Source organism: Abramis brama (genome assembly GCF_963993115.1).
Source record: "Abramis brama genome assembly, chromosome: 7".
Taxonomy (NCBI): Eukaryota; Metazoa; Chordata; class Actinopteri; order Cypriniformes; family Leuciscidae; genus Abramis; species Abramis brama.
Window position 1 is genome coordinate 28,545,866 of NC_139969.1, and position 13,264 is coordinate 28,559,129.

Consider the following 13,264-nt stretch of genomic DNA (forward strand, 5'->3'; position numbering starts at 1 on the left):
GGTAAGAGACAAACATAAATTACTTAATTGGGGAACTTGAGAGATGAAACCGTGCTGATGACCTCTGTCTGTGGTGGAGTAGTGAGTTTGATGTGTAATTAAACTCGGGGTTCTGTGGGTTGTGGACTTGATCGATTCCATTCCTAGAGCTTCCGAACAAATCTTTGGGGTGCGGACTGGTGGGGCAGTGAACCTGAGGTTACCAAGTGAGACAGTCCTAGAGCTCCTCCTGTCCGATTTTGGAGACGTTCAATAGATTTCTTAGACGTGCCGAAAGAACACCACAGACACAGTATAATCACCAAGGGAAAATCTCAGAGTAAAACTGGGAGCTCTGAAAAATATGATACACCAGTGTTTAGCCAGATGAGATGTTTATCTGTGTATCATTTTTTTACTCTTTTATTTCCTTTTATAAATGTATCATCTTTATATCTCTTTTAATTCCTTTAACAACTGTTTTAATTTTCCTTGCTTTTATTTTGTGATTATTTTAATTCCTTTCTGTGTAACGCACTTGCCATAGTGTATGAAAATGTGCTATGTAAATAAGCCTTGCCTTGCCTACAGCAAACATACGGCCTAAACGCAGGCCTGAACGTCTTCCAACCCTAATCAAACACACCTGAACTTACTTAATAAAGGTCTTCAAGGTTAGGCTATTAAAAAGCTACAGGCAGGTGAGTTTCATCAGGGTCGGAGATGCCCTGCCCACGCCCCCTTATTGGATCTTTAAAAGCACTCTAAACTTTCCAGTGGTTCTCAGTTCCAGTCCTCGTGACCCACTGCTCTGCACATTTTGTATGTCTCCCTTATTTAACACACCTGAACCAGATCATCAGCTCATTAGGAGAGACTCCATGAACTGAACTGAGTGTGTCAGATAAGAGAGACATACAAAATGTGCAGAGCAGTGGGTCACGAGGACTGGAATTGAGAACCACTGCAACCATTTTTACAGTGATTTGTGTTGTGGGTTTGAGCCGGTGATTTGAGATTGCTATACGCTTTTTCATTGTAGTTTTGTTTGCCTCGCTCTCTCTCACTGTTTCAGCGCATCTTCCAGCAGAGTTCATTGTGAGATCTCGGGTCAAGAGGATGACGGTTCGAGTGTACTGCACCTTAAGTGCTGTTTTATTGTGTCTGTCTGCATGCTTGAGCACAACAGACGCTGAAGTCAAAGGTGAGTAGATCTTTTAACTTTATTACGAAGCTCGAAGAAATGTGCAAGTGCATTAAAGGGGTCCTTGATTAGGATTTAACTTTTATTTTATTTTTTACTTTAGTGTGTAATGTTGCTGTTTGAGGATAAACCACATCTGCAAAGTTACGATGCTCAAAGTTCAATGCAAAGGGAGATTTTTCTTTTACAGAAATTGCTTTTTAATGACCACAACAAACGGCTGGTAGGGACTTCAACAAGCTTTTTCCCGGGATGGTGACGTCACAAGCCCTAAAATTTACAAAAACCTTTCCCTCAGGAACCTGCAATAAAGGGGGTGAGGCCATGTTGGGCTGCTTTAGTATTAAAGTAAACTTTGAAGTAAAAAGACTGAACTACGGTTACTGACAACTTCCAAGACTTTAAAATGTTTTTTGTTTTGTTTTTTTACAGTGAATGAGAATTTCAGCATTCAATGATCTGGTTTCTGTCATGTGTCTGTATAACCGCAAAACCAGGAGAGTGTTCAAGCAAAATTTACTTTATTATAGAGTGTGGGGCAGCTTTCTCATTGTCTTCAGTTTTGTTCAATTCAAAAGTACATGGATTCTACCCATATCACTGTTTAAAGCCCAGGATGGCTTTACAAAATGAATAAAGATGAGTAGTGCTTAAAATACAACTCAGTCTGTAAAACTTGCTATTCCTGCTTTGAGTGTTTTGTGCTGTATGTCTTAGACCGAATGCTGCTAAATGGACTGACTAAAGTTGACCATCTTTATCCATGCAGTGAAGCCTGGGGCTGAACCGCCAAAGCCTGCTGTTGAACCACTGAAGCCTGTGCCTAAACCTGCGCCAAAGCCTGCTGTTGAACCACTGAAGCCTGTGCCGAAGCCTGCACCAAAGCCTGCTGTTGAACCACTGAAGCCTGTGCCTAAACCTGAGCCAAAGCCTGCTGTTGAACCACTGAAGCCTGTGCCGAAGCCTGCACCAAAGCCTGCTGTTGAACCACTGAAGCCTGTGCCGAAGCCTGCGCCGAAGCCTGCCGTTGAACCACTGAAGTCTCTGTGGTAGAAAAATTAAAGAATAAGATAATAAAATGTATTTTAAAGGTGTCATAATGCCTTTTTGTACAAGCTAATATGATTCTTTAGGATCTAAATTAAAAGTTTGTAATATACTTTAATTAAATTCTCATTAGTATTGTAAGAAAACACTAATTTTACCTGGTCAAAAACAGCTGTTTTCAGCATGCCGTTTAAGTGCCTGTGTCTTTAAATGATAATGAGCTTTGCTCACCCCGCCCCTCTGTTCTGTGTGTACACCATAACACAATAACCATAATGCATTGTTCGTTATAAACGTGGGATTATGAATTATATTGAGAACATTGTACATAGAAAACATGCCGTAATGTACCCTGAGTGTAAACCTTAGCCGCATTCATCGTGAAGCGTGCAAGCGATTTGCAAAGATTAATATAAATATTAATATAAAGGTTAATAAAACGTTACTCACTACAGTTCTTCTGGAGGTGCAGCAGGAACACGAATAGTTGGTAACGATCCTTTTTTCAGGAGCAGCTTCTTAGCAAAACCAGCTTTATACTGACCCTCGTTTATAAAGCAGTCTGGTGTATGAAATGATTTGCGCAAACATGAAAGCATTGACGTTGATCGTGGAGAATATTCCCTTCGAAAACAAAACTCAGCCACTGCGTCTTCAGCGGTTTGGATTTAGGAACATCAAAATGACTGCTGTGTTCCTTATTACACCCAAGAACAGAACACCACAATCGCTTAGACGCCATTCTGCTCATAGACAGTGCTCCAGCTTATCAACAATGACCGCGCGGACTATGATTGACAGCTTGCTCACGAGCGAGGGTCTGTGTTGAAACGCTGCTGTCAATCAACAATCGTGGGAGGGGAGTCGATTTTGTGACGTCACAAAATCAAACAGCTGATTTGAGACAGGGGAAAACATATGGAGATAAAAAAAAAAACACTGGATGGATTTTATCATTTTATGATGGTTGTGTACAGGCACTGCCAACACACATTTCAGTACAATCAACTTGTAAAAGTGCATGTACCATTATATGACCCCTTTAAACTAACTATGATTCTAACAGTAATAACACATAAACTTTACTTCCTCTTTTCAGGTCTAACATTCTAACACTTGGAAACACATTGTACTAAAAAGTTCTGTTTTTGTCTATTTGAGTTATGGAAAATTGTCTAGTGCTGACTGTAACAGAATCAAAAATATACAGTCTCTCTTGTCCCATGACATATTGAGTAATCAACAGAACTCTTAACCCTTTACTTGTGTTTTTTTTAATAGAAAAATTAATTTTTCATATTAATAGAAGGTGACAATATTAAAGTCATGAGTTAGGCAGGTGATTTGGTTTCTATGTGTCATGTCTTTATCCTATAAAACCTAAGGTATTAATTATTCTACTGTATGTGGGTGAGATTTCTCTGAAAACTGCTTGAGAAACTCTCCCGGCCGTGATTAAAGCATTTAAACGACAATTGCTAGAGTTTGTCTGTCATTTATGCTGCGCAGCAAGAAAACTAGTTAGTAAGGGAAAACAAGTTAGACTAGGTGACTTATTGAAGTGGGGACGTCGATTTGTAGACGAGACCCAGATAGACTAAATGTCGACAGTAGACGTTAAAGGGGACGTCGATTTGTAGACGAGACCCAGAATAGTTAGGTTTAGGGAAAAATCTACAACACCTCTGCCTAAACCTGCACCGAAGCCTGCCGGCAAAGCCTGAATTGTTGAAGGTGTAGAGACCCTAGACTGAGGTTGGGAATCGTAAGAAATTTTCCAGTTCCAAGACCGGTTCTGCCAAACAATTCGTTCCCATTCAAAAAAAAAAATGAAAACTAACAAAAAATAGTAGTAAGTGAAAAATGCACAATCCTTTTTGTGTTTATTTATTATAATTGTCAAATGAGTTTAACAGACTGGTAATGTCAACATATTTAGCAATTTTTGCAAAGGTAATATATTTTTCTGAAGGAAAATAACATTTCTGCATTATCTAGGATAATTTGGGACTTCTCCTAGCTTACTGTATCTCCAGCAGTGGATAATATACCCTCTCAGAAGGGGTAGAATATGCTTGAACATACATGTAAGATGTGTGTAGAACAGAATATTTTTAAAATCGGTTTGAATGATTGATTCATAAAGACTTCACTTGTTTCATTCCTGTATGAATCAGCGCTCTAGCAGTTAATAAACAGAACTGCATGTGTCTTGCGGAAGAACACTGTTGCCGGAGCTACTTCTCTCTGTTTATGTCTATGACGAGTCACGCAGGTATTGGGCTACTCCGCAGCGATGCCGACCTGACCAGTGTAACTAGTCTGAGTCTAAACGTTTATTACAGGCTTACCATAGTGATTCGAACTATAAACTTTTATCTGTACTTCTGTGATAATTTGAATATTTGTCACACAGAAATATCGATACTGTGTGGTTGAAACGACTGAAAGTAAAACTGTTTCATATTGACAACTGCTCTCTCTGGGTCAACGACAGCGCAAACAGATTTGAATGTTCCGGTGTGAAGTTTTTGTCATTTAGGAATAAGATCGCTTGAGTGTATGAACCGAGATCGAAATCTTTTAAAGATTAATCGTCCAGCTCTACTGTCTTTATATTCTCTCTCTCTCTCTGTGTTGATATCTGACGCAAAACGTATTTGAGTAGCGCGAGGGCTTTTCAGTGCATTCATTACAATTTTAATATTCTTGAGGTGAGACATCGCTATTAAAGGCTAAGCTCCCAGAGTCCCAGCACTTCGCCCACACATCACACCAGAACCGTTTTCGGAACCGAAACAGGAATTTCGGTCTATCTAACATCTGACAGGGAAAACTTTTAAGTATTACAGATGAGCACATCACAACATGAAATAGACATCTATGTGTGCTACCATGCATAAGAATTCACTGTTGGCAACATGGTTTACATTACATGAATGTAAGTAATGTAAATAAACAAATCTACATCAAGTAACTAAACATAAGTTATATATCTTGTCCATTAGTAGTTGATTGAGGAACATTTGTATTGGATAAAAAGCAAGTTAACATATCAGCAACTACCTCACCATTTAAATATAGTATTGAGCACATAAATCACAGAGGTGACTTTGAATGTTACAGGGACAGATGAGCACCTGTGTTTTTATCCTGTGGAGAGAGGCCATTTGAAACTATTAAAGGCTTTGAGTGAGTATACTACAGAAATTAATTAAAAAAATCTATTTGAAGTTGCAGTCTGTAACTTTTTTGTGTGTATGAAAATGTGCTATATAAATAATTGCCTTGCCTATGGCAAACATACGGCCTGCCTGGGGCCGTATACACAAAGCATTTTATCTTACCACTAGGAGTACTCCTAAATCACACTAAAAGATTTTAGCTAGTTTTCTCTTAAAAGTTATTCACAACGCCTTTCAGACCTACTCTTAGTAAAGAAAAATGACAACTGACGTCATTACTCATGCACGAGCTTGACTGAAGTGACCACCTTGATTGACTGATGATTGTAACGCGGGAATGATTCCAAACACCTCCCCTACGATGACAGGTGACAGGTCTGAGAATGCGTGCGCTACACAAGTAGCGAAGGACAGAAGATTATGAATAACTGAATAAATAGCCTAAATGAATAAAGAGTAAAGCAAAACAAATAGCCTAGTAGCCTAATGAAACATATGGATTGATGCAATATCTTTGCAACATTATTGAATTAATCTGTCACTATGCCTCTGCCTACGTTTGCAAAGAGAAGAACATTTTAATTTGATTCACAATGAAACGTTACAATTAGTTTACATGCAATGAGTAGCCTAGTTTTGGTTGTTGTTGGTGGCGTTATTGCATCCCTAGTTATGCCTACAATGCAAAATTGTTCCCTCGCGATTGGAAGCATTTCAAAACATCGCAACGTGAAATGCCACAAAAAGCGGTTTGTGAACAGCTCTTAGTGAGTTAGGAGTCCTCTCGACTTCTTTTAAGCCGTCCCAGGCTTAGGTGCTACTTTTAGGGCTAAAATGCTTCGTGAATTACTAGGCTGCGTTCGAAACCGCATACTCAATGAGTAGGTAGCCTACTTAATTTCAATAAATACTTACTTAACGAGCGCTAAAAGAGTAGGTAGCCTACTTTATAGCCAGATCTCGTTGAGTAATGAATGCGAACCGGACATCTGCCATGTTGACGTTATCATGTGACCTACGACGCGTTATCACACGCGCAACAACTTAAAAGATTTGAACGACACGTTTAAATATCTATCTGTAAATATCTTGATGTTGATTAAACTTGCTCATTTTGTGGTCTTTTTGAAGAAACTGCTGCCCATTTATTTTGTGAATACATTTAGGGTTGATTTAAGTTCTTATATAACCCTACTACTGTGACCCACCGTTTTATCCTTAACGATATTATTTATTTTTATTACGAAATCCTAAAATTGTCATCTCTTTAATATGTTGTTAATTTCTTTATTTTATATCCAAACATTTTCATCCACAAGCAAAAGTGTATTACTGCTTTGTTTTCCTCTTTTTCTTGTTGAATTTAACTCTCATTTCATCCCTCAGGCCTACAAATAAAAAAAATAAAAAAATACATTTTTCAAATGTATTATAATTAATTACTTAAGAAAATATATATTAAGATATTCAACCTTGGAGGTTATTTTTTCCTGTGTATAAAATCTCATATTATGTATGTAAACCCATGATATATATATTAATGATACTTACATTTTTCGAGTATAAAATCAACAGTTTTCAAAGGCGAATCTTTGCACAGCTGCCCTTTGTGCAGACATTACAAACGCTGAGGAAAACCGTTCGTACGGCTGTCGAGTTACTGATGTTATGGTACGGCTGTCGAGTTACTGATGTTATGAGGGGGGTATATTTAATATTACCCCACAATGAATTGCATTGCTATCCCACCCCAAAACATACACGATAAATGCTGACCAATACTTAATTATATTTTTACTGAAAATGAATTCAATTAAACAAACAAAATGTAATGTATGTCATATGACATAGCTATGCATGAATACACTCTAGATGTGTATATAGTGAACATATCTACATTTTCATTCAAACAATTAAAGCATTAATTAATTAATTATATTTTATTTACTGACAACGAGAAATATTAATAAATTAGCAAAATAATGAATGAAAGTCACCATCACACAATAAACAAATGCATATAGGCCTACAACTCAACACATGAAACAAAGCTTTATTCAAACTACAATCATGTATGTAGGCTGAAGGCTCTGAGGTTGTTGCGTGATGTGTTGTGCTTCACAATCTGAGGCAATAAGGACAAGTGAAGTGATGGAGGGTCTCATAAGGGCAGGTGGAGTGATGGAGGGTCTCATAAGGGCAGGTGGAGTGATGGAGGGTCTCATAAGGGCAGGTGGAGTGATGGAGGGTCTTGTAAGGACAGGTGGATAAGCAGTAAGCCATCCGGGAACTTCTCGCCTACTCTTTTATGAATAGGCCTACTGATGTTTCGAACGTACTGCTTCCTTCACGTACTGTTTTCGCCTACTATATAGTATGAAAGTAGGCATATTCGAACGCACTTAAGTCCGAATCTCGCGATAATTAGTAGCATACGTCACCCAGGTAATTCTCGCCTACTCTTTTGGATTCTTACACATAGACGCCCTATCGACCGCTACTGCCTACTGGCGCGGTCGAGCCGTGGGGCCGCCATCTTAGACCGGTCACCCGCTCCACTCAGTGTAATCTGGCAGGTGCAATGAGCTGTCAGCGCATTTAATTAATCATACCTCACTAAATACCGAACTGATTTTCAAGCGGGTTTTTTTGCTGCAAAGGTCATTCATGTAGCTATGATACAGGACACATGGTTCGGCGTATTTTAATATTCATAGTAGGCTTAACAGTAATATAATATTCAGATATAAGATATAAAGTGACCAGACGTCCAAAATCTAAATATGTGATGTAGGATATAAGGTATTTTATAAATCACACACTATAAATATGATAAAGAAGCAGAAACAGATAGTTGCAGTAAAGTAATATTTAAATAAATTGAAGAAACGTGTGTGTATTACATTGCTTCCTGATATCACGTGTGCAAACACAAATAACACACACACACACACACACACACACACACACACACACACACATAGGCTAGGTTATTTGTGTAAAACAGTTATGTCCGGTCGAACAATGTATGAATTAACTTCAGTTTGGATTGTGTTGGTAATAGGCTGCAGGCACTTACCTAACCTAACGCTAATTATTAAATCCTTTTCATTAAACCAGTTTCTTTCAAAAAGTTAAACAAAGCTCCCATTATCTGCTCTCCAATTTTAAAAAGATTTTTAAGGTTCAACATATTTTCCCCAAATTTCAGTAATTCCTCTTTTAATTTTATCCTTTGATTTTCATATTTAACACATTCACTAATCACATGTTCAGCTGATTCCTCTCCCCTTCCACAATCACACAAACCTGAAGGGTGCTTTTTCAATAAATACATAGTTTTATTTAATCCAGTATGTCCTAATCTCAACCTCGAAATAATGCTACTTTCTCTAGTACATCGATCTATAGATTTCCTTTTCCCTACTTCTTGCACAATATTGTATAAATGTCGCCCTTTCTTCCCTTCATCCCATTGTCTCTGCCATGTCTTCATAATATTTTCCTTTATTTTTACTTTAACTTCAGCTTTACTTAGTGCCACTTTTGTAATTCTGTCGAGTTTCAAAGCTTGCTTAGCCAACATATCTCATTTCCCTCAATCCCCCTATGAGCCGGAATCCACAAAAATCTGACCGCTGCATTAATATGTTGCAGTCTATATACAGTCTCATATATTTCGTACACAATATCAAGTCTACTATTAGATGATAACGACTGAAGAGACATTAACGATGATAAACTATCAGAGCAAATTAAAACCTTGGTAATTTTGTTTTCCTCTACCCACTGTAATACCCTTAAAATAGCTAACATTTCCACAGTAAATACTGTCAAATGATCAGAGGTTCTTTCCTTAACATTTATCTTTAATTCTGGAATAGTGAATGCAAAACCAGTAACACCACTCTTAGGATCTTTTGAGCCATCTGTAAATGCAGCTATAAATGAATTATATATAGACCTTATTCTGTCCTCCACTTTTTCTACCCAGTTTCCTTTCCCATTAAGTCTTTTTATTTCTCCTTGAATATAGAAGTCTATAATTAGTGGCGAAAACAACCAAGGCGGCGTACTTGAAAAAGGAACATTAGGACTGAACTTATTCTCCTGCAATTTCATTTCAATTGCTATTTTACTAGATGCCCAAGCAAAGCATTCTATCTTAGCCTTCCCACTTTCCCAACAAGGGATAAGACACTTAACTGTAGGATGCCATCTTTCATTATGACCTTTTAGATTAGTCCAATAGTTCATCATCAGTTGCTCAAATCTTAAACTTAATGGAAGCTCGCCCACCTCAACTTGCAATGCACAAGCCGGTGAGGACCTTATGGCTCCACAACAAATTCGCAGTGCTTGATTTTGTATAATTTCCAGTCTCTTTAATGATGTTTTCGACGCAGATCTAAACACTATACTTCCATATTCCATCACTGGTCTTATTAAAGCCACATACACCCCTCTTAAAGCTCCTTTACTAGAACCCCACTCTATCCCAGTTAAGCACCTCATTATATTTAAAATCTTCTTACACTTTTCCTCTACTTTCCTTACCTGTTCTGTCCAAGTTAGTTTAGAGTCAAATGTTACACCTAAAAAACGAAAGTAATTTACCTGCTCAATTTGATTCCCATACAATAACACCTTAGCATCTTTATCCCTCTTTTGAGTAAAAACCATCATCTTTGTCTTTTCCACTGAGAATTTAAAACCCCATGAATAAGACCATTCTTCAATTAAACCTACTGCTTCCTGTATCTTCTCTTGTACTAAAAATAAGCTCTTACCATTTTTCCAAAGGGCAGCGTCATCAGCAAATAATGACTTCCCAATATCATACTTTATTTTACTAAAAACATCATTGATCATAATAGAGAAAAGTAATGGGCTTATCACACTACCCTGCGGGGTCCCATTATCTACTTTGAATTTATTAGACACTGAAGCACCAATTTTAACCTGAATATACCTTTCAGATAAAAAACTTTTGACCCAATTAAAAGCTTTTCCCTTAATACCCATTTTATCTAATTTAATCAATAGCCCCTCTTTCCATACCATATCATAAGCTTTTTCCACATCCAAGAAAACTGCCATAACCGATTCCTTATTTATCATAGCTTTTCTAATTTCTGTTTCCAAGCAAACCACAGGGTCCATTGTTCCCCGTCCTTTCCTAAAACCACTTTGATAAGGGGATAAAAGATATTTACTTTCTATATAAAATGTCATTCTTTCTACAATCATCCGTTCCATAATTTTCCCAACATGCGACGTAAGGGCAATGGGCCTGTAGTTTGCTGGATTCGTTGAATCCTTACCTGGTTTTGCTATAGGTATAATAATAGCCTCTTTCCAACTTATTGGTAATCTCCCTTCTTCCCAGCTCTTATTATATAAACCTAAAAGTTTAATTTGCATTAATATTCCAAACTGTTTCAACATACTATAACTAATCTGATCTTTTCCTGGAGCAGTTACCTTAGCTTTATCTATTGCCCGTTTCATTTCGCTTAATGTAAAAGGGGAATCCATAGCATCCTCTGTACTTTCCTTTCTTATTAGTGCCTCTGGGTATGCATCTCTAGTCACTTCTCTTCCTCTTTTTCCAGCCTCTGACAGATTATTAGAACTATGAATTTCAACCAAGGCCTTAGCTATAATATCAGCTTTTTCCATATTTGTTACTGCTATGGTTTCTCCTGCTTTTAAAACTGGAAACTGCCAGTCTTTTCTAATTCCCCTCATTTTCCTTATCATTCCCCACACATTTCCTAATGGAGTCGTCTACCTATTTTATTACAATATTTTCTCCAACTGTCTCTTTTTGCCTTCTTTACTACTTTCCTAACTTGAGCTTGGGCCTTTTTGTATTCTATTAATCTTTGGAAGTTAAGATTATTCTTCAGCATTTTAAATGCCTTATTTCTTACTTTAATGCTTTTCCCACACTCTTCCGTCCATATTCATACTCTTCCGTTCCTATTCATTTTTCCTTTGCTTTTTGGAATACATAAGTTAGCCACTCTAATCACTACTTCTTTAAATTTTCCATCAATTTCATCTATATCCTGGCTTAAATCAATTTCACTACTCGCCTCCTCACATAAATATTCAAATTTACCCCACATAGCCTTATTTAATATCCATTTTTCCTCTCTTCCTTCTTCCCTCTCATCCTTTCTCACACATAACTTACATAAAACAGGAAAATGATCACTACCCATAGTAGAGTCCTCCCATAACTCCCACTCACAAATACCTGCCACCTCTTTTGACACTAGTGTTAAATCAAATGCTGAACTTTTACCTGTGTGAACATCTATTCTTGTGCTTCTCCCATCATTAATGCATACCAGATCAAACTCATCCAACAACTGTTCTATAATTAGACCATTTAAATCAGTTTTCCCTCCTCCCCATAATGAACTATGGGCATTAAAATCTCCACATAAAACAATGCGGTCACTTGCTAGTTCAACAATCTGATTTAATTTATCACCATCTAATCTTCTACATGGATTATAATAATTTACCACAGAAAACTTCTCTTGCTTAGTCCATATTTTAACAATAATATACTCTTCCTCCCTTCCTTTTGATATAACTTGATATGGAATATTCTTCTTGATAAATGTAGCACACCCACCCCCTACACCATCTTCCCTATCATTCCTTACACTAACATAATTATATATACTAAAATCTAATTTCCGTGATAACCATGTTTCTTGTATACAGATTACATCAGGTGTAGTTGGTAACGAACTGATAAAATACTTAAATTCCTGCCCATTTGCCACCAAGCTTCTTGCATTCCATTGAAGAACTTCTTCTTCTTCTTCTTTTCAAGTTTAATGGCGGTTGGAAAACCAAACTTAAATGGTGCATTCCCGCCACCTACTGGATTGGAGTGTGGATAACGTTATGGTAGTAGTGACCTAAATCCTGCTACTTAAATGAGTGTCTTTTAAGAAATTAAATACTTCTTCATATATTTTAACTTGCTTTGGGCCATTACCTAATAATGCTTGGATAGAAAAAACTTCCATTTCCATTTCTCTTAATGCTTGAAATAATTTAAATCTTTCTCTTGCATAAGCCTCACATTTTATCTTAACTGCTGCCACGCAACGAAACTAGGAGTACGACCGGTTTAAGATGGCGGCCGCATTTCTCAGTGCCCAGCGGTCAATAGGGCATCTAGTCTCTAAATGATGTCTATGTTCGTACATACTTTTTTGCTCGCCTACTCTTTTTCCCATACTAAATAGTAGGGAAGTATGCGGTTTCGAACACAGCCATTAGGTGTGTTCGACATCGGCTGCGGCTGGATGCAACCGATCGGCAAGAGTAGCCCATAGACTGTAAAAAATATGGACAAAGCGTCTGTGACGTCACCCATAGACTCTCTGAAGAACGGTTTTGAAGCCGTTTATGGGGGGTATGTGCGGCGCCATCTTGGAAAATCTTGGGAAATCCTAACCCCGCCCACCTTCTGACGCAGCGGGCGTCACTCAGCTCGCTCTGCTACTCCGGTTATCTCTGTGTATATTTTAGGCAACGAAATATGTTATAAAACACCATACTAACTCTTTTCGTTTTCATTTAAAGAAATCTTAAACATTATAGCCACTCAAATGTGGTTCAGGCAACACGCATTGATTATATTCACTGCACATAACATTTGCCTATTTATAAAAAAACAAAATATAAAACACAAACCTGCCTCTTTTCGTTTTAAATATAATATAAAAATGTTAAACATTTTAATATGGTCCAGGCAATATGTGCATTTGTACTAAACAACTGATTTTGCAGTAAACAACTTTACAGATCATATTCT

At 37.4% G+C, this 13,264-nt stretch overlaps 1 protein-coding gene across 1 annotated transcript; it reads left to right on the forward strand.

Annotated features, from left to right (window-relative positions):
- Nucleotides 1–1,052: 1,052 nt before the first annotated feature.
- LOC311087525 (uncharacterized protein) lies at nt 1,053–2,236 on the forward strand (the record flags this gene model as incomplete). The annotated part of the gene is made up of 2 exons (XM_084120852.1): nt 1,053–1,183; nt 1,953–2,236. The coding sequence occupies exons 1-2, from the start codon at nt 1,099–1,101 to the stop codon at nt 2,234–2,236; spliced, it is 369 nt and encodes a 122-aa protein (XP_083976978.1). The 5' UTR covers nt 1,053–1,098.
- Nucleotides 2,237–13,264: the final 11,028 nt, after the last annotated feature.